This window comes from Protopterus annectens, chromosome 2.part0 (genome assembly GCF_019279795.1).
Source record: "Protopterus annectens isolate FY-2018-M chromosome 2.part0, PAN1.0, whole genome shotgun sequence".
Lineage (NCBI taxonomy): Eukaryota > Metazoa > Chordata > Ceratodontiformes > Protopteridae > Protopterus > Protopterus annectens.
In genome coordinates this window covers 1,409,346,387-1,409,374,238 of record NC_056728.1, presented here as the reverse complement: position 1 = coordinate 1,409,374,238, position 27,852 = coordinate 1,409,346,387, and the positions used below count along the sequence as shown (strand labels likewise).

At 44.9% G+C, this 27,852-nt stretch overlaps 1 protein-coding gene across 1 annotated transcript in view; it reads left to right on the top strand.

Moving 5' to 3' along the window:
• Positions 1-27,852, top strand: part of NAA15 (N-alpha-acetyltransferase 15, NatA auxiliary subunit) — a 2,782,393-nt gene that overhangs the window by 929,960 nt on the left and 1,824,581 nt on the right. Inside the window, exon 8 of the mRNA XM_044060403.1 lies at positions 1,510-1,616. Coding sequence (XP_043916338.1) covers positions 1,510-1,616 — 107 coding nt within the window. The remainder of the gene's footprint in view (positions 1-1,509; positions 1,617-27,852) is intronic.

The following is a 27,852-nucleotide window of genomic DNA, read 5'->3' as shown; positions in this document are numbered from 1 at the left end:
GGCTGCTGTAGGTGCGTGGGGTATCTCACACAGGGCCTTAAGCCAGGGACCTTAAATGTAACGTCTGCACGCACAGACCTCAGAACGTTTCAGCCGCAGTCGATTGTCATATCGATCACTTCACTCCTTTACTTGAAGACGTCTAAAGTGAAGTACCCCGTTGAGGATTTTGACTTTATATTGCTTGAGCTTGGTTTACTGTAGTTACTATTAGCCGATGTCAGCTAAGAAAGGTAAATGCCGATGCTGGTGCCAGATACCACATAGATACGCACGACCGCTGCATTCTCTGTTTAGACCAGGAGCATGACCATACCGCTTGCTCGATTTGTCAATCTTTTGTACCCAAGACCTTCCGTAGCCATCTGGCCACCCTTAACGTACAAGCACTCATGGCTGTAGAACCCTTCATCATTTTTTATGCTGACAAGGTCTCCCTCAGGACTAACCCAACTTTCATGCCTAAAGTGGTGTCCAGTGTGGCTCTCAACCAATCAGTTCATTTGCCCACTTTTTTCTCTAATCCACAAAACAAGGGGGAAAGAATTCTGCATTCTCTCTATGTGCACAGACAGCTCAGATTTTACCTGGATAGAACTAAATCAGGAAAACTGACTAATTGCTAGTCAGCTTTTGCAGCAGGGGCAGAGGGCAGGGCCATATCTGGACACCACTTTAGGCATGAAAGTTGGGTTAGTCCTGAGGGAGACCAGGGACATCCTGGAGGCTGCAACATGGACTTAGGTTCATACAATCACCAAGCATTGCCACCTGCCTATCTTCAAGTCCAGGGCAGGCTTTGCAACCGCAGTCTTGCAGGGTATCCTAGCCAGCCCCCAGTCTTCTTGACTGCCACCACTCTTTTCTTCAGCTTTGGGAATCAACCCAAGTGTGATGACTGCAACAGTGAAACACAAAGAACATAGTACAGATGTGTACACTTACCATAAATGTAGATGTTAGTGTGTGTTCACTGTTGCAGTCCTGGTTTCCCACCCTCCACCCCCCCTTTCTCTCTCTCTGTCTCTCTCTCTTGCTCTTCCTCACTCCTTACAGGGAATTTTTTGGTATTTAATTTCTACTGGTGGTGTTCTTCCACCATAACCTAGCTCCATATTTGGGGGGCTCCTGACAGTTGGGGCAAGAAAAAGTGATGTAATGGTGTCTGCTGCCTGATTTTATACCACTGATGACCTGACATCAGTCCTGGAGTGACAACAACCTACTCAGAAATACTAAGCCTCTGGTATTTGGGCTGACTGAGGTCTACCCCTGGCAGGATAACCCAAGTGTGATGGCTGCAGCAGTGAATACACTCTTAACATCTACATTTATGGTAAGTGTACACAACTGTACTTTTTCCATTGGTAGAGGTTGTACTTTTGTTCTGCCACAGTCCTAGAAAGAACTGACTGAACTCATTCTGGTTTACACTGTGTGCTTTTATATTTACTAAAATGTCTGAGCATTTTAGTATTAATTTCAGAGGCTTTTTTTTTCTTTTCTCAGGTGAGAAACTTCGTGAGTGTCTGGACAGGTATTTGAGAATCAACTTCAGCAAGGGGTGTCCTCCAGTATTTAACACTTTGAAATCACTATATAGTGACCCAGAAAAGGTAAATATTGTTTCATAACATTAGTACTATTTGATTCTGTTTAAAAAAAAATGTTTATGCTGCTATTTTGAGAAAGTACCCTACTGTTCTTTTTTCAGGTACGTTTAATTTGTAAACAGTTTAGACATTGGTTTTAACCAATTTACACAAATGTATGGTGCAAGATTAAAAAAAAAAACTGTGTACTTCTCTATCACCTGTTATGTAAGCATTAGCACTCCTAGATTTAAATAAATTGTTTTTGCAATGATTGTGAATTGCAGGATTAAGAAAATCTATGCTTACTGCTTCAAATAATCAGACTTTTATTGCTAGCACCTTATGGTTTTACCCTGTCATTATTGGTAGAAGCAGAACTCTAGTCCCCCCCCCTGATATTAGAACTTTGTAACCCCATATTCAGCTTCTGAGTGTCTTTGGCCATTTGTCATGTCCCAGTCATTGACTCCTATTTTGTTGCTAGCTTTAAGATTTTTAGGAATGGTGCCCAGCTATGCTGTCTGCAATGAATCTACTTTCTGGAGTCATCCATAATTGCTACTCTTTTCCTGAGCTGGGTTACCTTGGACTACCTTCACTTTATTTCAGAGCTACAATCCTCTCTAGGATATCTTCGTCCTTCTAGTCAGTGTTGCGGTATTCTTTACATATGGTTATGTCCAGCAAGTATACAAAAGCTTCAAAGCTACTGCCAGTTTGTGGGACATTGCACTACTGCTTTGACACAGTCAGCCATAAAAGGACATCTGCATGTGCCATCCTCCAAACTTTTCTGCTGCCACTAGGAAGGTTGACTCCTACATTTGATTTGCAGCCGGATTTCATTTGTGTGTCACTTACAGCTCAGATAAGTGCCTCTTTGGTGACTTTTTTCTTGTTGCTACCATTTGTTTTGTTCATGTCATCCAGGAAGGGCAAGTGTAGGCGTGGAATGCAGATTCCACATAAAAGATAGCCACAAGTTCTGCCTCATCTGTTTAGGGCCTAGTCATAACCACTGATTTTGTTCCGTCTGTCAGGCCTTTCTATCTAAAACATTGCTTACTTGTCTTTCGGCTCTGAATCTGTATCTGGAGAATCAGAGGCTCAGATGTCCTGCTAAAGAAGTTACGGAAGGTGCCGGGGGTCCTTCGGCTGAACAGAGTTTGAAGAGGAAGGTGACTAAGCTGAAACCTGAATCCTTTTCCACTGTGCCTTCTTCCTCAGATGTACCCCTTGAGGTTGGTGAAGACCCAGTAGTACAGTCAGAGGTCTGATCTGCTGCTTCAGCAGCTACCTTTGTGGAAGCTGCTAAGGTAATGGATCCCAGCATGTCAGAGGCTTTGCAGACATCCTTTTCAGGTGATATGGGGGAACCATGACTTGTGTTGAAGGACTCTAGCAACGTCTCTGCTGTTGAGGCTGTGACTAAGGATCTGGCTTAGTCTGCTGTTAGGCCTACATCTGGTTCCACCTGTTAGTCCCCTCTTCCAGAAGGACATGTTAAGCGCAAAACTAAGCATCCTAACATTCTTTGTTAGTCGGATTGGGAAGCTTTTTCTCAGGGTCTTTTTAAGGCCTTGATGGTTTTGAAACCTACTTCCCCTCTGCCCTCTTTCTCTTCCTCCCCAGTTCAGGCTGCTGTGTCTCAGGTACCTGATTCTGTTTCTCAGAACGATTCTTCTGATGAAGATTCTTTGGCATATTCCACCCAACTTGCTTCACGTTTGGAGTATGTGTCTTCTGAGGAGGAATCTAATGGAGGAGATACCCCTCCGGAGGAAATTTCCTGTGGACAAACTATTACAATGGAATTGTTCCCAGATTTCTGAAGAGCAGTAGTGGTACTATGATCTCCTTCAAGTCCTCTGCAGTTCCTGCAGTCCTTACAGCTTTCTTAGACACATTCTCTGTTTCCTCAAACTCCAGAATCTCAGGCTTCAGCTCCTAAGAGGCCTGACAGATTCTATAATGTTCCTGATTGTAAATTTCTCCAAGTGCCCCTCTGCAGATCCAGCAGTGATCTCTGTAGCATCAGGTAAGTCTTTCTGGTTATCCCCTTCTGCCACGCTGCTTCCATTTGATAGAGAGTAAGATTCTTGAGAGACTGGGTAGAAAGGGTATATACTGCTACCACATTAGCTATCAGAGCTATTAATTACCAGATTCATGTGTCTAGGTACTCCCTTAGCTTTTGTTTCTCAAGCCTCAGGCCTTATCTTCCTTGCCAGATTCTGAGATTAAAACACATGTCATGTCTCTCTTGGCTGCTTCCTCTCATGTTGCTAGGCATTCAGTTAAGTGCAATTATGATGCTGTTGAGGCATCATCTAGAGCTGCTGCTTCTGCCTCTGCCTCTGTGCTTAGGAGGCATTCATGGCTGAGACTTGAATTATTACCTGAAAGCATTAAAGCCAAGTTACTAGATGTTTCTTAGGACAAGACTGCTCTTTTTGCATCAGCGACAGAGCTATTTAAGGCTCTGCAAGAGAAAGGAAAAGAACTCCAAGGCCTTAAACCTCTGTTTCATCAGTACCTTATTTTCATAGAAGCTTTCCTTTCAAAACATTTTTTGTTAGGAGACCAGCACATTCACCTTTTTCTGCTTCTAGGTCTAAGAAGGCTTCTAGAAGGATCCCTTTATTCAAAATCATCTTCAGTTCCCTCTTCTCAGCAGTTCTTACAGGCCAGACCCAGTTCTTTGCGACTACCAAGGTTTTCTTTCAAGTTATACCCCTCTTTCTTTTCAGCTTTCTCTTTTCCAGCCTGGACAAGGCTCATCCGTGATGCCTGGGTTCTGTCCATTATCCAAAAAGGTTACTTCTTGATTTGGACGAATCTCTCCTTTCCTGGATATTACACAGCCCCCCTTATAGTCAGATACAGCTTTTTCCAGACCTCCTTCCTCAGTTGAAGTCTCAGAGCATTATATAGCCTGTTCCTTTGGATCAGAGAGGCAAGGATTTTCACACAAGAATGTTTCTTGTCCCAGGAAAAGATGATCATTGGAGACCAATTCTAGATCTTTCCCACTTAAACACTTTCCTGCAGGTTCCTTCTTTCCGAATGCTTTCACTGCAGGCACTTTTTTCCTTTCACTTGATTCTTTCATGGCTTCTCTGGATCTCAAAAATATCTTCTTGCATATCCCCATCCATCCTCTGTACAGGAAATTTTTATGATGTTCTTCATCTCACATTGCTGCAGTCCTTACACTTGGGTAGTCTGCTGTCCTCGGTCGGCCCGAATATCAAAGTATAAGGCTGACGTCGGTCAAGGCGCATTAGACTGACATCAGGACGTCAGGGTACAAATGCGCATGACCGACGTCATATCCTCAGTCTTTTTTGCCGCATGGTCCGATGCAGAAGCAGCGTTGCAAGTGCCGGTTGGCGTTCTGAAATTTTTCGAATTCGGAGTTTCAGACCGAGTCAAAGTTGGCTAAGTACCCCGTTGGGGAATATTTTAGTTTTTTCTTGCCTCAGTGGTTTACCGGATGTCAGAAAAAGTGAATAACTGTATTTCTTGTGGGAAACAGATACCGCATAGAGATTATCATACTTTGTGTATTCCTTGTTTAGGGCCTGAGCACGACGTTGTGGGGTGTCGCTTTTGTGCTAGATTCAATAAGCGCACTATTAAGAGAAGGTTAGATTGTGCCAGGTTAGTCTTCGGGAAGCGGTGCAATTATAATATGCCGTCGGATGCTCCGACGTCGCTTCTTCGAAGAAGCGCAAGGACAAAGCAGCTAAGCCTAGGCAGAAGAACCGTCCGTGCGGACGCCAGTTCTTTAGAGGTGTCGGTGGAGCCGGCGGTTCCGCCGGAGGTTTCTCTGGAGTCCCAGGGGGAGACTTTGTTATTGCAGGATGTGGCCTCTCAGGAGGCAGGTCAGGCTGAAGGGGCTTCTCAGGTTACTGTACTCCCTTCCCTTCCTAGGGTGGTTAGGCCCTCTCCTTCTGTTTCCAAGGCTTCTCCCAGAGGCAGGCCAGGTTTAGCTTCAGTTGGTGTCACCCCTAGTTCTTCAGGTTCTGTGCCCAAGAAGCATATGCTTAAAATGGCAGAAGATTTGATTACTTTGATTAGAGGTTCTTTGCCCCCTCCTGATAAGAGACCTAGGGTGGAACCTGAATTGGGGAGTTTTGAGCAAGCTTCGGATGTTTCAGAGTCTTCGGCTGAAGACTTGCAGGAGTATTCTCCTTATTCTGATTCTGATGTGGATGATTCTACTCCTTCTGCTTCTCCTCCTGAAGATTTTTCTTTTTCAGAGACTCTTCATTCCATGAGGGAGCATTTTAAGTGGGAAGGTCAGGACTTCTCTGATTCCAGGAAGAGGCTTAGAGAATTTTTGTTTTTACCCCAGCATAGGCCTTTGGCTATACCTCCTGTTCTGGATGTTGTGGAAGATGTGTTTGCAGAGGCTTCTCTTAATCCTGATTCTTTGCCTCCGGCTCCTGTTAAGCCGGATAGGTATTACAGGGTGCCTGAAGCTCATAAGTATCTTTTTAAGAGTCCTAGGGCGGACCCAGAAACTGTTAGTCAGGGGCCTAAGGATGTTAAGGCTTCTGTTGTTAAAAATCCGGTTCCTCCAGATAAAGAGGCCAGGGCTTTGGATAGATGGGGAAAGAAAGTCTATACTTCTTCCACCCTAGCTATGAGGGCTTTGAATTGCCAGTTTCACATGTTGAAATACCAAAACTATCTACTTTCTTAATTGAAGTCTAAGGTAGATGCTCTGGCGGAAGGTATTGAGTGTAAAGAGTTACAAGATTTAGTACATGTTTCTGAACAGGTGGGTAAGCATTCTTTGCAATGTGGTTTTGATGCTGTACAGGCCTCGTCTAGGGTGGCTGCCACTGGGTCAGTTCTTCGCAGGCACGCCTGGCTGAGGGATCAGAATTTGTCTGACCATGTTAAAACAAGGATTTTAGATGCTCCTTTACAATCTGATGTGTTGTTTGGTTCACCTGTTGAGGCAGTCTTAAAGAAAATGGAAGACAAGGCTAAGTCTATGCAGACTGTTAAAGATTTTTTGCAGGTTCAGCCTCCAAGTTTAGTAGAAATTGGCCTACCAAGGGGTGGACGTATCCTTCTTATGATTCCCAGTCTAGGGGTAGATCTAGACGTGGTAGGGGCAGAGCTCAGGGCTCTTTCAGGCCTAGAACACGGAGTTCACCTGCACAGTCTTCGGGTGAGGGCAGGGGTCAGTCCTTTCGTAAACAGACCCAATGACCTACCTTTTCAGCTGCCAGAGCCTTCTCGTCTGGCAGCACCTTTGGGAGGAAGGTTGGCACTTTTCAAGGAAAATTGGAGTTTAATTACCCAGGACAGATGGGTACTGGATATCATACACCAAGGTTACAGGTTTTATTTCCATACCTTGCCTCCTTTCAAAGGCATGCCAGACGTTCCTCCTCAGCAAAGAATAGAGGCTCACAAACAAATTTCTCTGTTACTTCAAATAGGGGCCATACAGCCGGTCCCTATACCAGAGGTGGGCCTAGGATTTTATTCTCGCCTGTTCCTAGTACCAAAGAAGGGGAACACGTGGAGACCAATTTTGGATTTATCTATCCTGAACACTTATCTGGACATTCCCAAGTTCAAAATGTTGACGTTACAACAGCTTTTACCTCTGCTGGGCAAAGATCATTGGATGGTAACTTTGGATCTCAAGGAGGCTTACCTTCATGTTCCTATCAGACTGAGTTGCAGAAAGTATCTGCGTTTTGGCTGGGACTTCTCATTATCAGTTCTCTGCATTGCCCTTTGGCTTATCTACTGCGCCCAGAGTGTTCACGAAAGTTCTGGCTCCAGTGATAGCTTTCTTCAGGCTAAAAGGAATACAGATCTATCCTTATTTGGACGATTGCCTGATTCTGGCTCAAGGAAGGACGAGCTTCTTCATCATTTGGAGTATGTGATAGCAGTGCTAAGATGCCTGGGGTATTCTGTGAGCGAAATAAAGTCCAGTCTAGTACCCTCTCAGGACATGTGCTTTCTGGGTGTAAGACTGAATACAGCATCCCAGATGGCCTTTTGACCCCGGACAAACAAAAGAATCTTTCCCTTTACTTTCATCAATTGTCTCATCAGTCCAGGCTGACTGCAAGGACAGTCCTTCAAGCCTTGGGGTTCATGGCATCTTGTATTCTGGTGCTTCCCAATGCCAAACTGCATATGAGGAAGCTACAATGGTATCTCAAAAACGTATGGACACAGCACTGCCAGGATCTGGACACTGTCATTCAAATAATACCTTGCATTCAAAAGGAATTTTTGTGGTGGGCTCAGGAATGTCACCTAAACAAGGGACTCTCTGTGACCCGGCCAGAGGCGAGTCAGATTCTAACGACAGATGCCTCAGACAAAGCTTGGGGAGCTCATCTAAATGGAAAGTGGATACAAGACAAGTGGCCTGCCAGACTACAACATCTACATATCAACTTGAAGGAGATAGCAGTCCAGTTTGCATTAATAGCTTTCAAGGATTTACTTCTTCCAGGGCAGGTGTTGATTCTAACAGACAACACAACTGTCATGTGGTACATCAACAAGCAAGGGGGAACACATTCTTATCCTCTATGCAGGCAAGCAATGATTTTGTGGGAGACTGCTCTCAGTTTACAGCTACATCTTCAGGCAAGGTTTCTGCCGGGAGCACAGAACTCCTTAGCAGATGTGTTGAGCAGAAGAATTATGGATCCCCACGAGTGGAAATTGGATCCTCATGTATTTCAGAAATTGACAGTGTCATGGGGAACTCCAGACATAGATCTGTTCGCTTCTCCACTAAACCACCAGCTGCCAAAGTTTTGCACGAAAAGATTTCATCCCACAGCTTGGAAAGTGGATGCTCTTTCTTTCAATTGGAGCAAGCTTCATGTGTATGCCTTTCCACCTCTGCCTCTCCTCCCAAAGGTACTTCTAAAGGTCAGACAGGACAAGCCAAGGATGATTTTAATAGCTCCAGATTGGCCTCGACAGCACTGGTACCCATTACTGAGAAGTCTGGTGCGGAGCCTCCATGGCCTTTGCCTTGATTCCACACCTGTTGTCTCAGGAGGACAGTCATTTACTCAATGTCAAGCTTCACTCTCTTCACCTAACAGCCTGGCATATTCTGTTTTGAACCATAGAAGGTCTCAACTTCCGCAGCAAGTTTTGAATGTTATTTTGGAAGCTAGAAGGCCTAGTACAAGGAAAGTGTACGCAGATAAATGGAAGAGATTTTTATTTTGGAGTGCAGCAAAGGATTTTGATGTTTCTGAGCCTAATTTAAGTATGGCTCTTCAATATCTTACTGAGTTACTGGACAAAGGTTTGTCCTTCTCTTCTATTAAGATTCATGCTGCAGCAATTTCGGCTCACTATGATTGTGACCCACCATTGTTTTCTCATCCTTTGTTCAAGCAATTTCTTAGAGGGGCAAAGAATATAAGACCCCCGTAGAGCTCCTACTCCTGCTTGGGATCTCAATTTTGTGTTGGAGAAACTCACTCTACAACCTTTTGAGCCTGCAGCTACTACCGAGTTGAAATATTTATCATGGAAGACTGCTTTTTGTTGGCCATTACCTCTGCAAGAAGGGTTTCTGAATTGCAGGCCCTTATGGCGGTTGAGCCTTTCTTAATTTTCCATAAGGATAGGGTATCTTTGCGTACTAATCCTTCCTTTATGCCTAAAGTGGTTTCTAGTGTGGCTTTAAACCAAACTATTCATTTGCCTACTTTTTATGCAAATCCCCAAAATAAAGGGGAAAAGATTTTGCACACTTTAGATGTACACAGGCAGCTGCGATATTATTTGAGCAGAACTAAAGGGTTCAGGCAGTCTCAGCAGTTATTTGTTTCTTTTGCTTTGAGTTCTCAGGGCAAGCCTGTGTCAAAACAAACTATTTCTAAGTGGATTGGGTTTTGCATTGCTTTCTGTTATTCCCATCATGGCAAGGAGATTCCAGCTGGGATTAGGCCTCATTCCACTAGGGCTACTGCCACTGACAGCTTTTTAAGGGGTGGCAACTAAAGATATTTTGGAGGCAGCTACTTGGAGTTCAGTGCATACTTTCTCTAAGCATTATCACCTTCCACTTTACTCTAAATCTAGGGCTGGTTTTGCCACTGCTATTTTACAGGGCATTTTGGCCGGTCCTGCTTCTTTATAGTTTTGCCATCCTCCCTTACCTCTGCTTTGGGATTCTACCCAAGTGTAAGGACTGCAGCAATGTGAGATGAAGAACATAGTACAGTTTTGTACCTACCATAAATGTAGATGTTCGAAGATCCACATTGCTGCAGTCCAATTTACCCTCCCTCCTTCTCCTCTGTAGTTAGAGGCGGTTGTGTGGGTTGGGTTGTATGTATTGTGTATATTGTATATATGGTACATATTATTAGTGCAAGGGTGGTTGGTTGGTTGTTTGCTGTCTTTTGGTTTTGACCTTTCTTTTAGGGTCTTCTGACATCTGGGGCAAGAAAAGACTGAGGATATGACGTCGGTCATGCACATTTGTACCCTGACGTCCTGATGTCAGTCTAATGCGCCTTGACCGACGTCAGCCTTATACTTTGATATTCGGGCCGACCGAGGACAGCGGACTACCCAAGTGTAAGGACTGCAGCAATGTGGATCTTCGAACATCTACATTTATGGTAGGTACAAAACTGTACTTTTCTCAGTGGGTTCTTTGCACTTTCAAATTTCTGCCTTGCCTTTTGGTCTTTACACCACCCCAAGGGCGTTCACAAAGTCCTTGGCTCCTGTCATTGTCTTCCTTTGAGATTCCAGGATGTTCATGTTTATCCCTACCTGAACGACCTTATTTTCCAAGCAAACTGTTCCAGTGTCTTGTCTGTAAATCTAGGGAAGGCCATTCATCTCTTTCAAAACCTAGTCTTCACCGTAATTTTCAAAAAATGCAGTTTGATTCCTTCTCAGGATCACTTTTTCTTGGGGTGACAGGACAGACCTGATGGTGGTCTTTCTACCAACAGACAAGGCTCTATTTTTCATTCACTTCTTAGAGACCCTCCAGACTCTTCCAGCCATCTCAGCCAAGGTGTTCCTGACACTCCTAGGATTCATGGCTTCCACAATTCCCATGCTACCCACAGCAGAACTTCACATGAAGAAATTTCAGTGCTTTCTAAACACTACTTGCTCTCAGCATACTCATCCACTAGATGCCATGTTTCCACTACTTCAGTGTCTGAAATCGGAGCTCCTTTGGTGGATTCAGACGTTTTCTTTGAATCTAGGACTTCCTTTTCTTCTGCCCCAGCCTTCTTAACTCTTCACAGATACTTCATACACAGGGGGGGGGGGTCTGTGTTCTCTGTCTCAGAAGAGAGAGCACATCAACATCAGAGAAATGAGGACTCTGCTGTTAGGTTTACTAATTTTCCATCCTCCTCTTTAACCAGGTCCTCTGAAAATCCTTACAGACACCACCACTGTCCTGTGGTACGTCAATGGGGGTGTTGGGCACCAAATCTTACCTTCTGTGCAGGCTGGCATGGGAGCTAGCCATTCAGTTACAAGGTCACTCTTCATGCTGTTTGTCTTCCATCCGCTCAAAATGTTCTGGCAGACGCATTAAGCAGGACCATGACACAGTCCTATGAATGGATACTCCAGACAGATGTGCTCTTGGACCCGATTCATTAGTGGGGTACTTCAAATCTGGATCTGTTTGCCGCCCCTCAGAACAGACAACTTCCTCTCTTTTGTGCCAGGACATGCATCCTGTGGCTTGGAAGGGTAGACACCTTTTCTCATGGAAGGGGATGTTTCTTCATTCACTCACCCCTTCCCTCTCATACATAAAGATGTGCTGAAGATTCAGCACGACAAAACAAAAATATTGTGGGTGACTCCCTTTTGGCCAAGACAGCATTGGTTCCCCTCCTCTTCTGCAGTTATCCAAGGGCTATCACCACAAATTGCCTCACCAGATGGATCTACTCACACAGGATATGGGATCCTTGCTTCATCCACATCCTTCAGTGTTACAACTGACCCTGTGGGTGATCAACTTCTGATCCCTTTCCGGCACCTTTTGCGGTTTTGCAGAATGCCTGGAAACCCAGTGCAAGAAAGTTTTGTATTTCCAAATAGGTAAGATTTTCTACCTGATGTCGTAAAAGAAATCTAGATCCATTTACTGTGGACATTCCTGTTGTGCTTTCCTACCTGTGTGAGCTTCTAAAAAGTGGCTTATATTCCTCTGTGAAAGTTCACTGTTCTGCTCTTTCTGCTTAACTGCCATTGTCACCTCGTTTAGCTTCTATATTGGAAGTTGAGCTTTTTCTTAAAGGCATCCTATATATTTAAGCCCCCAAGCAAGGTTCCCCCCTTGAGACCTTATTTATGTCCTGGAAAAGCTGACTCTGCCTCCCTTTGACCTGTAGGTTCTGCTGTGCTGAAGTTTTGCACCTTGAAAACTGTGCTCCTGGTTGTCGACTTCTGCTAGGAGGTTCTCAGAAGTTACAAGCCTTGATGCCATCTCCAACTTTTTTGGTTTTCCACAAGGGCAGACCTTCCTTGCAAACGAATCTCTCTTTTATGCCTAAGGTAGTAAGTGACTTCTTTTAATCTAACTGCCTGCCTTCTTCCCTTCTCAGTCCTCTAGTGAAAGAATTGTGCATACGTTAGATGTACACAGGCAACTTAGATTTTACTTGGACAAGACTAAATCTATTAGGAAGTCAGATAAGCTTTTTGTGTCCTTTCATCCCAGGGCTCTGGGTTTACTCGTTTGTAAACAGACTATTTCTTTGATTTCTAAAGCTATTGCCTTTTGCTATGATTTCCATGGTAAGTCTTTGGCCCATTCAGCTAGACCTGTGGCTTCCTCAGGGGCTTTCTTTAAAAGTATGGATACTACCTCCATTTTGGAGGCTGCAACTTCGTCTTCTGTGCACACTTTAACTAAACATTACAAGTTGGACCCTATTTCTAGGTCCAGAACAGGGCATGTTAAGTTGTCTATCTCGCCTTGATTTTTGCTGGTAGGGATCGGAGCCGATCCTCTGCTCCGACTCAGCCATCTTCAATAGCTCGAGAGCTGTTTACTGGCTCGAGTCTACCCCATATCCCATGATGCCTGGCGCTAGCTACCCAGATCTCGTTTGCCGCTTCAGACTGCGAGGTTGTCTTACTGGCTCAGACTTGTATACTTTATTGTATTTTTCTATTTTTACTAAAAATTTAATCTTTATAGTGTACCTTTTTCTTAGTTGTACTATTTCCCTAGCTATAGTCTTTAAATAGCATCTATCCCTCCTGGTTTTTTTTTTTTTTGAAAACTCGTTTTAGAAAGTTTTCCCCACCCCTCCTTTCCCTTTCACTGGTAGCCGTTTAAATTAGAGGCTAACCTTTTTGTCTTCTAGTTAAAAAAAAAAAAAAAAAAAGAGAGAGAACATTTTTACATGGATTGTTCTCCCCTTTGGAGTAGTTCCTGTCTATATACTTAGACTTTATTTAGTTTCAGTGTGTTAGCTGTATACTTTATATTGTTAAATTAGTTATACCTGCTAGCTTGTTTTTCTTTTGTCTGTGTGTGCGTGTTTGACCTTGGTGTGTGTGTTAACATGTCCAAGGATACTAAAGTGTCCGGATTCAAGAAGTGTGACTCATATTGTCAGAAGAGGTCTCTGACAGATGGTCACACTTCTTGTGTCTACTGTCTGGGCACGGTGCACTTGTAGGACTCTTGTTCGATTTGTCATGCTTTCAGCTCAAGAGTCCTGCAGAAGCGCAAACATAAGTTAATCCTTCGGGGTTTGCTTAAGCCCCAGGATTCACCGGCCAAGGCTCGGCCTGTGAAATTCTCCAAGGCACCTAAGTCTTAAGCTCCTAGTTCTGAGCTGTCGTTGGGTGAAACACCACTATCCACCTCGGCTCCGGCCGGAACCAAGGTGCCTCCCTCCCAGTTGGCTCCAGCACGTACTTCAAAGCTGTCTGGGAGTCGAAAGAGATCTAGGTTTCCCTCGTTGGAGTTGATACGCTCGGCTCCAGGATCACCTCTGCTCCAATCGGAGCGCAGTCATAGGTCCTCTCACTCCTCTTGGTCCTCCAGGCTTTCAGATCAGGATTTGGAGAGTGGTCAGTAGGTTGCTGAAATCCCAGGCCCTAGCAAAAATGTTGTCCAGCCCCCCTCATCAGGTGTCTGCTCCATCCACTTCTGCAGATATTCCTCCTCAGACTCCTCCCTTGAGCTCTGAGCCGGAGTTTGTTGGGGTTAGAGTCGTGGAGCCGTCGGCTCCGATACCTTCTCCTTCACTTACGTCGTCTGCTCCTATCCCTTCTATGGTGCAGTCCTTAGAGGGACCTGGGCGCCGGGACTCCCTCGTCGGCTCCGAGGTGGCGAGTGACATCAGAACCTTGTCCGACCCCATTCTCCCCCTCGGAGCTTCGGCGCAGGTGAGCCCAGCTCCTACATCGGCTTCGGAGCCGTCCCCCTTGGTGCGCAGAGGGATTCCGATTTCTTCAGAACCGGAGTCTTCTCTGCGTCTGGGCAGGGAAGCCTTCGAGGTCATGAGGAGCGTACTGGACCCTGAGTCAGTCCCACGGTCAACCCCAGCGGCTCCTCTCCCTATGGTGCCTGCGTCTGCCTCTGCACCTCCTCCAGACCCCAAGCGTGGGGAACCCAGCAGTCCAGGGCACCCCTTTGGGTGTATCTTCCTCTTCCAAGGCCTCCCCTGATCACTCAGAGGAGCCACCTCGTAAGAGGAAGTGCAAGAGGACACACGTTGACTCCCCGAGTCTGTCGCATCAGATACCGACTTAAAGGATTCGGAAGGGTCCCCGAGATCCCCCTCTGAAGATCTCTCCTTTTCAGACATCTTGGAAATGCTTAAGCTGAGGGGGAACTGGAATACCCTAGCCCCTTCGAGGATGAGTCGGTCTTCCTGGATGCATTTGGTTCCTGACCTTCCACCTCCTGGGTGTCTTCGCCTTTCGACCCACTTATGTCTGTGGTGGCTCGGAAGGCGTGGTCAGCTCCAGACACAGTGGAACCAACCCCCCCAGGAGACCTGCTAAATTTATAACTGCACCTCAGGACAAACCGTTTTTAGCTAAGGGCGTACCTGTTGATGCCATGGTGGTTAGCAGCAGCCACAAAGAAGGAGTTGGCAGAAACTTCGTCTGTCCATCCCCCTAACAAGGAGTCTAAGACTATGGACAGCGTATGTTTGCTTCAGCGACTTTCTCCATGAGGTCTCTGAATTATTTGTGCCATTTCACCTGCCTTCAGAGGGATCTCCTTAAAGAGCTTGGAGATACCCTCCAAGATCCATCAGCTGAGGGGGCTCAAGTTAAGGTGGCCTCCCAGCTGGCAACTCTGAATTCAGTTGTTAACTCCTCCATGAGGCTCATTTCTTATGCAGCCGATGGTGCGAGTAGAGCCGCAGGCACAGGCGTTGCCCTTAGGAGGCACGCATGGATGCGGCTATGTAATTTTGCGGAACCTTTCAGAGCGTCTTTCACCATTACCCCCTTTGATGGTTCCGTTCTCTTTGGATCACAGGTGAAGGACACCCTAACCAGTTGTGAACAGGAAGGCAAGACTCTCTCTGCCGTGGGAGTCCATTGTTCCACTCCTTCCAAACCATACCCCAAGGGTCAGAAGAGTGGAAAGATGTGGTTCTGGAAATCCCAAGGAGCCTTGTCTGACGCACGTGGTGAGTTCTCCTCCAGGGGCAGAACAATAACAGACGCCGCCCTCATGGCAGAGGGGGTCCGCAGAACCAGGGCAGCAGGGAATCCTTCTCTGAAAAGCCCTTTCAGCATCCCTGAAAGGTTGCCCAGCTGCCCACCTCTGGATGCAGTCGGGGGAAGGCTCTCTCTGTACCCCAAAGCCTGGCAAGAGCTAACTCAAGACAAGTGGGTACAGTCGATCATATCAATTCCCTTTGCTCAACCCCCGTTACCGTCAAACAGGTCCCTTCCAGATGTTCCACCCAATCTAAGGGACCAAGCAGCCATAGAAATTTCAAAGCTGCTACACAAGAGTCATCCAGGAAGTCCCAGCAGACCAACTCTGGTTCGGAACTTACTCAAGGTTCTTTTTGGTACCAAAAAAAACAGGGGACTGAAGACCCATTCTGGATCTCAGCAGATTAAACAGGTCTGTACAAAGAACAAAGTTTCGGATGGTCACGCTACAGTCCATTCTACTTTTACTGGGTCAGGACAATTGGATGTGCTCTGTAGATCTTCAGGATGCGTACTACCACATCAAATGGACAGGCGCTCCAGAAGATTCCTTCGCTTCCGGCTGGGAGCCAGTCATTATCAGTTCAGAGCTCTACCCTTTGGTCTCACCACAGCCCCCCAGGGTGTTCACCAAATGCATGGCAGTGGGTACGGCTCACCTGAGACGTCAGGGATTCCAGGTGTTTCCATATCTAGACAACTGGCTCCTCACTGCTACCACCAGGCATCACCTCCTACAAGCCAAAGACTACACTATCAAAACTTGCTCCAGGCTAGGTATCACAATAAATTTAGAAAAATCTGCATTGTTGCCCTGTCAGCATATCACTTATATAGGCGCAAATTTAAATACAAGGAACATGTTTGCGAGGCTTCCACCAGACAGGGTATCAATAATTCTCCAGCAAGTGCAGGTTTTATTAACATGCAAAAGGATTCAAGTCAGGTTCGTCCTCCAAACACTGGGATGTTCATCGTGCATACAGCTGCAGTCATTACAGTTGAGTTATCCTGCCGTCAGGCGGGTCCTTGGTCGGCCAAATTCCAAAGTCTAGGTCCGGCGTCAGTTGTCGTCGCTTCTTCCCTGACGTCAGTGCAGCAGGGGTATAAAAGAGGCAGCCAACACCATTTTCTTCAGTCTTTCTTGCCACGCGGTGCCCGAAGCAGAAGCAGTTCGCAAGTGCCGGTCGGCCAGCTCCTGAGATTTACGAACAGTATTTCAGCTGAAGTCGTCTTTAAAGCCAAGTACCCCATTGGGGAAACTTTTCTTGCCTCAGACCGATGTCAGACAAAGTTAATAATTGCATTTCTTGTGGGAAGCAAATACCGCATAAGGATTTTCACTCTTTCTGTATACCTTGCTTAGGGCCAGACCACGACGTCTCGGCTTGCCGTTTTTGTGCTAGGTTCAACAAGCGCACTATTAAGCGCCGGGCGGAGTTCGCCCTTCATTATTTTGGCAAAAAATTTAATTATATCATGTCGTCGGATACACCAACTCCAGTTTTAGGCAAAAGACGCAAAGACAAGGACCGACATCCGAGGTCTGCACCGAATACTGAGACCACGCTTAGGCCGACTACCGGTTCTCCGGTTCTCAGCGAGGCGCCTACGCATCCCCTCACTACCGATGAAACTTTTTTACCGGTGACTTCAGTACCCGAGTTCGCAGGCTCCTCTGTCTCCATTGTTGTAAAAAAGCAAGGTGAGGCCGATGCCAATGAGGAGATGAACAGATATCCACTATATAGCAAACCAAACTGCTAGGTACTGACCAACTCCAAAAACTACAGAAAAGACTCTGTAACCACCTGTTCACGAACACTGCTTTATTGTTTGACCTAGGTTTCGTCCTTACGAACTTCCTCAGAATACAGTCTATCATTCTGCCCCACTTATTTATACAATGCTGATTATTCAATAATCATTTAATTAATAACCTAATTTCCCGCCATACATTCTTAAAAGGGAAATGGTATTATTCAAAAAATATTTTTGTTCATTTAAAAACAACACATATTAATACATTATCCTTTCATATGCACTTTACAAATTAATATATACAATCTAATACAAAAAATTAACTTTCAAAAATTCTAATAATCTATATATAAATATATATTTAAATACTTGTTTTGTCAATTTTACCATGATATTGTTATGAATGATATATTACCCTATATAATGCCAATGTGCTACATGTGTACCATTATAAGTATATTTATTAACCCTATAATATTATTGAATGTTTATATATATATATACCTTTGTTACCATGAATTCATTTGTATAATTATTAATGAAATATGTATAATTATATATACTACTAGTGTATTTACTTATAAGCAAAAGACTTAACTATGTTGTATGGAATATTTGATGTATTTCTATCTATTTTAATCAGTTAATATATTTATATTTTAATGTGTAAAAATTGCACCCTATTAGTATTAATTACATATTATAAATGTATATGTTCATAATGTGTTCCAATATTTGATCTTGTAATTTCATATTGTATTTGAATTATAAATTATAAATATAGTACCTTGTATATGGATGTTATGCTATATCATGCATTATATATTCTATTTAATTTTAATATTGGCATAATACTCATGTATTCATTTATACCCACTGCAGATACAGAAGCCACTCTTGGCGGGGAAACAGAAAATTTAGTGGGGCCTGCCATTTCTGAAGGCGTCTTCAGGCCTACCACCTTCTCTATTAAATCCTTCACTAAATCTAAAGCTGCCATGAAAACTAAAAAAGAGGGTCCTCAGATCTCCTCTCAAGGCCCCATGCCTAAAAAAACAGATACTTAAAATGGCTGAGGATTTGATAACTCTCATCAGGGGTTCTCAACCCCCCTCTGACAAAAGACCCAGATTGGAGGAAGACTACCCTTCCTCAGACCAGGCTTCTATTACCTCAGACCATTCTGAGGACCAGGATTACGCCCATTCCCCTTTTGAAGACTCTGATGCTGAGGAGTCTGTTCCCTCGCCCCCCCCCCCCCCCTGAGGACTACTCTTCTGGGGAAACCCTGCATACATTGAGGGAACACTTCCACTGGGAAGGCCAAGATTACTCAGATTCCAAGAAAAGGCTCAGGGAATTTCTACTGCTCCCCCAGCATAGGCCCCTGGCTGTTCCTCCTGTTTTAGATATTTTGGATGATGTGTACGCGGAAGCCAGTCTTAATCCAGATTCTTTACCTCCAGCCCCTGTTAAACCAGACAGGTATTACCGTGTTTCTGATTCTCACCAGTTCCTTTATAAAAGCCATACTGCTGACCCAGAAACAATTTCACAGGGTCCCAAGGGGATAAAGGCCTCTACTGCTAAAAACCCGTTTACCTTCAGAGAGAGATTCCAGAGCATTAGAAAGGTGGGGGAAAAAGGTGTATACATCAGCCACTTTAACCATGAGGGCATTAAACTGTCAATTTCATATGTTAAAGTACCAACAGTTTTTGTTATCTCAGCTGAAAAGCAAAGTGACACAAACAGAACAACCAGATTTGAAAGAGTTGCAGGATTTGTTGCATGGAGCAGAGCAAGTGGGTAAACATACCTGGCAGTGTGGTTTTGATGCTTTAGAGGCCTCATGTAGAGCTGCTGTCACGGGGTCTGTCATATGTAGACATGCTTGGCTCAAAGAGCAGACCTTAACCAGATCATGTCAAAGCAAAGTTATTAGATGCACCACTTCAAAAAGATGTATTGTTCGGTGTTAAAGCTGAGGCGGTACTAAGGAAAATGGAGGAAAAAGCGAAATCTATGCAAACAGTTAAAGATTTCTTGCAGGTGCAACCTCCACGCTTCAGCAGAAACTGGCCTTCAAAAAATTGGTCCTTTCCAGCCACGGACAGACCTCAAAGGGGCAGATATAGACGTCCAACGGGTAGAGGACAACCTCAAGGATCTTGCAGAGCTAGACCGTGGCAAGCACCAACCCCAAGAGGTGGAGAAAATAGACCACAGTCATTTAGAAAACAGACACAATGACTTCCCCCTATGCCTGCCAAACAAAGCTATAATGGTAGCACCTTTGGGCGGAAAACTGGCATTATTTTCAAAAACTGGCACATTGTTACAAAAGACAAATGGATTCTGGACATTATAGACAGAGGCTACAGGTTCCACTTTCACACCCTTCCAAAAATGAGAGGCTTGCCAAACCTGCCACAAAATCAATGGGCAGAGGCACAAAGATAAATTTCCGCTCTCATGGATATGAAAGCAATTCAAGAGGTACCTGCAAAAGAACAAGGTCAAGGTTTTTATTCCAGACTATTTCTGGTACCAAGGAAGGACAAAGATTGGAGACCCATCTTAGACCTATCCATCCTAAACACATATCTACAGGTACCAAAATTCAAGATGCCCACATTACAGCAGCTTCTTCCCATGCTGGGCAAGGAGTCTTGGCTGGTAACATTGGACCTCAAGGAGGCATACCTGCATGTCCCTATCAGACAAGATTGCAGAAGATACCTCAGATTTCTTGCATGTTCAACCCATTACCAATTTTCTGCATTGCCCTTTGGCTTATCTACTGCGCCCAGAGTGTTTACGAAATGCCTGGCATCAGTAATTGCCTTCTGCAGACAACAAGGAATACAAATCTACCCATATCTGGACAACTGCCTGATCCAAGCGGACAGCAAGGACATTCTGTTGCAGCATTTGGCCTTTGTAATAAAACTGTTAAACTACCTGGGATACACAGTGAACAAAAAGAAATCAAAACTAATACCTTCTCAACAGATAATTTTCCTGGGTGCCAGCTTAAATACAACCACCCAGATGGCCTACCTCACGCCAGACAAACAAGGGCAACTGTCTCAATACTTCAACAAAATGGCAACTTTAACCAGACTAACTGCAAGGAAAGTCCTGCAAGCTCTGGGATTCATGGCATCTTGCATCCTACTAATACCATGTGCAAAGCTGCATATGAGGAAACTACAATGGTACCTAAAAAACTTATGGTCTCAACACAGCCACAGCTTGGAAACAATTATTCCACTCATTCCATGCCTTCAAAAGGAATTTTTGTGGTGGGCTCAAGCATGCCAAAGAAACACAGGTCTCCCTTTCTATTTACCTCAAGCAACTCAAATCATCACAACGGACACCTCAGGCTATGCCTGGGGAGCACACATGGCAGATCAGTGCATTCAGGGAAAATGGTCCCAAAAAGAGAAGCACCTACACATCAACCAATAGGAGATGCTAGCAGTGCAAAATGCTCTTATGATCTTCAAAGACCTACTGCATCCAAGCCAGCTATTGATAAGCACAGACAACACCACAGTCATGTGGTACATAAACAGGGGGGAACTCATTCATACCCCCTGTGCAGGCAAGCCATGACCCTGTGGAACACAGCACTGGAATTGCAGATTCAACTACAGGCACAATTCCTGCCAGGGAAGGAAAACACACTGGCAGACAACTTAAGCAAAAATATGACAGACCCACACGAATGGAAGTTGCATCCTCAAGTCTTCTCAAAGATAACTCCGGCATGGGGACAGCCAGACATAGATCTATTTGCTACCCACAGAAATTACCAGTTGGAAAAATTCTGTTCAAGGACCTATCATCCACAGGCCTGGAAAATGGACGCACTCTTTCAATTGGACAACATTGACAGTCTATGCCTTACCGCCTCTTCCTCTACTGACCAAAGTTCTATTAAAAGCCAGAGCAGAGAGGCCACAAAAGACTGGCCACGACAGCACTGGTATCCTCTCCTAAAGAGCCCGTCACACTCGCCACCATGGATCCTACTTCTAGTTCCTCTTCTGTTGTCCCAGCACAACTACAAAACCCTTCACAGCCAGCTCAAAACCTTAAATCTAGCTGCATGGAGAATACCTTAATTTCCCAACACTCTTCTCTCCAAGGAGGTGCAGGATATCATCTTGGAGGCCAGAAGACCCTCTACTAGAAAAACCTACTCCGCCAAATGTAAACAATTTTGTTCCTGGAATCAAGAAAAGGGCCAGAATCCTTGGGTAATAAATATACCTCAAATTTTACAGTACCTAGCTGAGATGTTAAACAGTGGCCTTTCCTTCTCCTCCATCAAGATCCACGCTTCAGCCATTTCTGCACAATACAATACAGATCCTCCTTTATTCTCACATCCTCTCTTAAGGCAGTTCCTCAGAGGAGCAAAAAATATAAAACCCCCACAGAAACCACCAGTCCCAGCTTGGGACTTCAACTTCGTATTGGAAAAGCTGAACCTGCCTACCTTTGAGCCGGCTTCTTCAACAGAGCTACAATACTTGTCGTGGAAAACAGCCTTCCTTCTGGCTATTACCTCAGCACACAGGGTTTCGGAGCTACAGGCCTTCATGGCTGTGCAACCATTCATAATTTTCCATCAGGACAGAGTTTTCTTACGAACCAACCCGACCTTCATGCCACAGGTAGTATCCAGTGTAGCTTTGAATCAGACTATTCATTTACCTACCTTTTACCCAAATCCACAGAACAAAGGAGAGAGACTACTACATTCCTTGGACATTCACAGACAACTTCGTTATTACTTGGACAGAACAAAGTCATTCAGGAAATCTGGGCAGCTCTTTGTGTCCTATGCTACAGGTGCTCAAGGAAAGGCTATTTCCAAACAGACAATTTCAAAGTGGATCGCCCACTGCATACGCTTTTGTTATTCATTTCATGGAAAATCTGTGCCTGTATACATCAGATCCCACTCCACCAGGGCTACAGCTACCTCTGCAGCTTTCCTCAGGGGGGTCCCTACCAAGAACATTTTGGAAGCAGCTACTTGGAGTTCAGTGCACACTTTCTCCAAGCACTACCACCTTCCACTATACTCAAAATCTAGAGCGGGCTTTGCCACAGCAGTCCTGCAGGGCATCCTAGCCCCTCCTAGTTCCGCTTAGTACCTACCACCCTTACTTAGCTTTGGGATTCTACCCAACTGTAATGACTGCAGCTGTATGCACAATGAACATAGTACAGTTTTGTACCTACCATAAATGTAGATGTTCGAGTGCTCGTACAGCTGCAGTCCAGGTTACCCTCCCTCCAATCCCCTCTTAGGACAGGCCTTATGACAAACACCTTTATCATACAACCTATTTGGGGGTATTCTTTTATGGTGTATTTGCTTGCAACTACTGTTTTTGATTTCTCTACATTGCATGTTTGCATAATATTATGTTTTGCCTTCCTTCTGGGGGCACCTGACATCTAGGGCAAGAAAAACTGAAGAAAATGGCGTCGGCTGCCTCTTTTATACCCCTGCCGCACTGACATCAGGGAAGAAGCGATGACTACCGACGCCGGACCTAGACTTTGGAATTCAGCCAACCGAGGACCCGCCTGACGGCAGGATAACCCAACTGTAATGACTGCAGCTGTATGAGCACTCTAACATCTACCTTTATGGTAGGTACAAAACTGTACTTTCCATGGCATCAGCAATTCTTCTTGTTCCCCTAGCCCGCTTTCCCATGAAAATTCTCCAGTGGCTCCTGTTCACACAGTGGTCCTTCCAACAGCTTCCAGTGTCTCTCAAGATTATGATCACAGAAGCATGCAAGAAGCACCTCGCTTCGTGGATGGTCTCCCCATCAGTGTCCCAGGGCAGACCATTTGTGCTATCCCCTCCAGTCACCACAGTGACCACGGGCGCCTCCCTGATAGGGTGTTGGGGGGGCATTATCAGGGCAGGACAGTCCAAGGCACCTGACAGCCTCAGGAGTACCATTTGCATATAAATGTCTTTGAGATGAGAGCCGTGCTCTTAGCGTTGCAAGCCCTTCAGGACTCTCTCCTTCCTGGGACCATTGTAATTCAAATGGACAATATGTCAGTGGTGTGGTAAATCAACCTCGCAGGGCGAACCAGGTCCTATCCTTTATGTCGAGAAGCATTCAGACTCTGTCAGTGGGCGATCTCTTCCCAACGTTTTGTGATCGCAACGCACATCCCTGGGAGGTCCAACGTCCTCGTAGACAGGCTCAGCAGAGCATTTCTCATGCCTCACAAGTGGTCTCTGAATCAGGTAATTGTGGAACAGTTCTTTCGCAAATGGGGACAGCCTTGCTGCGACCTATTCGCTACACCCTTCAACAGCAAGTGCAGCAATTTCTTCTCCCTTCTTCCACTTCCCGGCCACTCCTCCAGAGACGCTCTAGTCCACGATTGGCCTCAGGGACTTCTTTATGCCTTCCCTCCATTTCCCCTAATACCCAAACTCATACAGAGAGCAACTACGTTGGGTTGCAGAATGATCCTCATTGCCCCTTACTGGCCTCGACAGATATGGTTCCCATTCCTGCATCGTTACCTTGTCTAGCAGCCTTGGATTCTGGATCTTATTCCAGATCTACTGATTCATCAATCGGGCAGACTGCATCAATCCCTTCAAACACTCCAGCTCACAGCTTGGTTGCTCCACTTCCAACCTTAGCCAGGCTTCCCATCATTTCATCCTCTGTGCGTGAAATTACCTCATCACACAAATCCACAAGTAGGAAAACTTATGCTAGCAAGTGGAAACATTTTTCTTGCTGGGCAGAGGCTAAGAATATAGACCCCTTTTCAGCCCCTGTCCACGAGATTTTTTAATTTTTAGCGGAACTCTTTCATTCTGGTTCCACTTTTGCTACAATCCGGGTTCATATAGCTGCCATTTTGAATTTTCACTTTGGGTTGTCTTCTAACAACATTATGTCTCAAGCTGTGTAAAGCCTTCCTCAAAGGAACCACTCTGCTTAGGCCCCCCAGTGAGAGATCCCCCACCTCCGTGGGATCTAAATTTGGTACTAGCTTCCCTAATCTTGCCACCTTTTGAACCTGCAGCATCTTGCTCTCAAGTTCTTATCCCGGAAGACACTTTTTTTTCTGGTAGCCATTACTTCTGCCAGACGTGTTTTGGAGCTTCAGGCTCTATGTATTCGTCCTCCATACTTAGTTTTTCATAACGATAGGGTCTCTCTAAGGACCAATCCTTCCTTCCTTCCTAAGGTCTATTCGCAAAATAATTTAAATCGGTCCATAGACCTTCCTGTGTTTTTTCCTAATCGCACCAACAAGGCAGAATATAAATTGCACCAGTTGGATGTTCACAGACAACTGTGTTTTTATTTACATAGGACAAAGGACATCAGGAAGTCGGACCAACTTTTCCTTTCCTATGCTGGGGGCAGACAAGGCCTTCCAGTCTCAAAAGTAACATTATCTAGGTGGTTATCTCACATTATTTCATTCATTTGCCAGCTGAGAAACAAAGAATTATCTATCAGACCAAAAGGCCTCTCTGCTAGGGCCTTAGCCACCTCGGTGGCCTTCCAGTCTAGGTTGCCCATGGAATCTATCTGTGCAGCTGCTACCTGGGCTAACCCACATACCTTCATTTCTCATTATAGACTAGACATTGCTTCCAGAAACTGAGCTGATTTTGGTTCCACTGTTCTGAAGAGTTCGTTCCAATGAGCCACCCAGGATAGTAGGTGCTAGGGACGCTGTCCCAACCAGCAAGAATGAAGGCGAGATAGACAACTTAACATAAAGAAGTTATGTACCTACCATAACGTTCCATGTTAGTTGTCATCTTCTTGCCTTTTTTCTTGCATCCCACCCTCCATCCCCCTATCCTAGTGGATCGAGAGGAGCTCCCTTTTTCAGATTTCATTGGCTGAACCTTCTCTGGTTGTCCTTTTTCTGCTTAGATAGCTACACAGCTAGGCCCCAGGGGCTACTAGGGGAGAATTCTTCCTTAGTCATGTCTGGAATAGCTTTTCCAAACGAGATCTGGGTAGCTAGCGCCAGGCATCATGGGATATGGGGTAGCCTTGAGCCAGTAAACAGCTCTCGAGCTATTGAAGATGGCTGAGTCGGAGCAGTGGATCGGCTCCGATCCCAACCAGCAAGAAAGAAGGTGAGAAGAAGACAACTAACATGGAACGTTATGGTAGGTACATAACTTCTTTTTACAAGGGCTATTCTCCATGGGTTTCTGGAGACTTTGCTTGCAGCCTTCTTCTGTTCTTTCCACTCCCTAGGTTCCATTTAAACTAGCGCACTTTACCATATGTAAAGAATACTGCAACATTGAATAGAAGGACATAGAATAGTTATGTAAAATCTTACCATAACCATAGATGCTCTTCTCTTCTGTTACAGTATTCTGTCCCTCCCACCTCCTCCCTGCATCTTGTCTCTTCCCTGAATGACTTAATGTTTTCCTTAGGACTCCTGTTCCTCATGGTGCATTCTAGTTCTGAGGATGGTACGTGCGGATGTCCTTTTATGGCTGACGTCAACGCAGACGTGCAATGTCCCACATGCTGTGACAGTAGCTTGAAGCTTTTGTATACTGGCCAGACATCGGATCGTAGAGCGAAATACAACCCATATCTAAAGAATACTGCAGCACAGAAGAGTGACATCTAGTGTTAGATTTTACACAACTATTTTCCTGTGAATGTACGAAGCCGAAGTTCTTGATTAAGCTTCAGGCTTTAAATCTGTAAGGTGTAACACTCATACTTTAATACAAATGCAACAAGAATCAAAAAGTTTCAGGATAGATTTTCTCTAGTAAAATTTCAGACATTACAACTGACCAAATGTATTTCTGTATTTCAGGCAAAAGCTTACAACAAACTGTTTAATGTTGCAAGGTAGATAAGGTTATAGTGCTGCTTTTTTCTGAAACAAAGGAATGACCTTGGTCGTTCTCTGTTCCGTGATGAATACAGTTTGTATAACTATTTAATTTCTCCAAATCTTTTGGATTTCTTATACCATGAGGGAATGGACTCTATTCCTAAGTCAGTGTACGATGAAAGTTCATAAAATTAGTATTTTCAGTATTTGATGTCAGCAAAAAATATTTTTCGCAGCACCCCCAGTGTGCCCGGTAATGACTACTGCAATTCGTATGGAGTTACATGTATTGGTAACTTGTCTAAATACAATTGTAGATTCTTTTTTATGAGACCTGTTGCTCCTACTGTTATTGGAATTGTCTGGATATCTTTCTTCAGCATGACTCTCATTTCTGCCTGCAAATCTTGATATTTTCTGACTGTTTTTCTCTGTACGGAAGACACTGTAGTTACTGGGTGTAGTGATTTCAGTGATCAGTGTTACTTTTGCCTTTTCATGGACCACGATAGCTGGTTTTAGTTGGTAATGGGTGATCCCATATGATGTAGACTTTATTTTCTGTGATGCTGTGTGGCTCATGTTTCCAGTGCTTTTCAGCCAGATAATGTTTGCAAAATCTCCAGTGCAACAGCCTTGCCAAATTATTATGCCTTTCAGTATACAAGCCTCCTGCCTTTAGTGTGTCACAACCAGCAACAAGGTGTATGACCAGATGTCCTCCTATTCCCATGTTGCAGCATTCAATGTATGGATTTACTCCTCTTGCTTCACGAACGTCCAGTCAGTATGCAAAAGTTTTCAGTCACTGTATGGTGCGTGGGATGTCTGTGGCTCAAGGAACATGGGCCATAAGTGACGTCTGCGCGCACCAGCCCTCAGAACTTCTCAGCTGCCAGTAGAATGCCAGGTGTTCCTGCCTTCATGGCTGTTGGATTCACGTAATCAGATAAGTGCCCCTTTGGGGACTATTCTGTCCTTTTCTTTCATTTTAATGCCTGTTCATGTCATCCAGAAAGGGCAAGTGTGAGTGTGACGATCAGATACCTCTCAAGGTCACCGATGATCAGTGCCTCTTGTTCGGGACGGTTGCACGATTAAAAGACTTGTTCCATTTGTCAGGTGTTTGTGCCCAAAACATTGCACAGCTGTCTGCACGTGCTTAACTTGTATTTAGAGAGTTAGAGGTTAAAACAAATAGCTTTAGGGGTGGAGAGATGATGTCCTTCATGGATGCATCTGCAGTCATAACAAGTGGGTTGTCCTGTCGTCAGGCAGCCCTGCAGTCGGCCGGATTCCAAAGTCCGGGTCCGGCTTCGGCTGATGTCGCACTCCACCCGACGTCATCTCTGTTGGTCTTCGGGTATAAAAGCATCAGCCGACGCCATTTTCCTCAGTCTTTCTTGCCGCGTGGCGCCCGAAGCAGAAGCTGTTCGCAAGTGCCGGTTGGTCGGATCCAGAGATTACTTCTACCGAATACTACTTCGAAGACTTCTAAAGCTAAGTACCCCGTTGGGGACTCTTTCTTGCCTCAGCCGATGTCAGAAAAAGTTAACAATTGTTTAACCTGTGGGAAACAAATACCTCATAAAGATTTCCACTCTTACTGTCTGCCTTGTTTAGGCCCAGCCCACGACGTAGCAGCCTGTTCGGCCTGTGCCTCTTTCAACCGACGAATGCTTAGGCGTCGGTCGGAGTTTGCAGAACAGTTTTTCGGTTCTGTTTTTGCGTACATTATGCCGTCGGATCCTCAGACTACCCCCAAAAAACGCAAAGATAAAGACCGACACTCGCGGTCCGCGGTTTCGGCCGAAACCACGGTAAAGCAAACGGGGAGTGTCTCGTTTTCGGCTGAAACCGAGAAAACTGA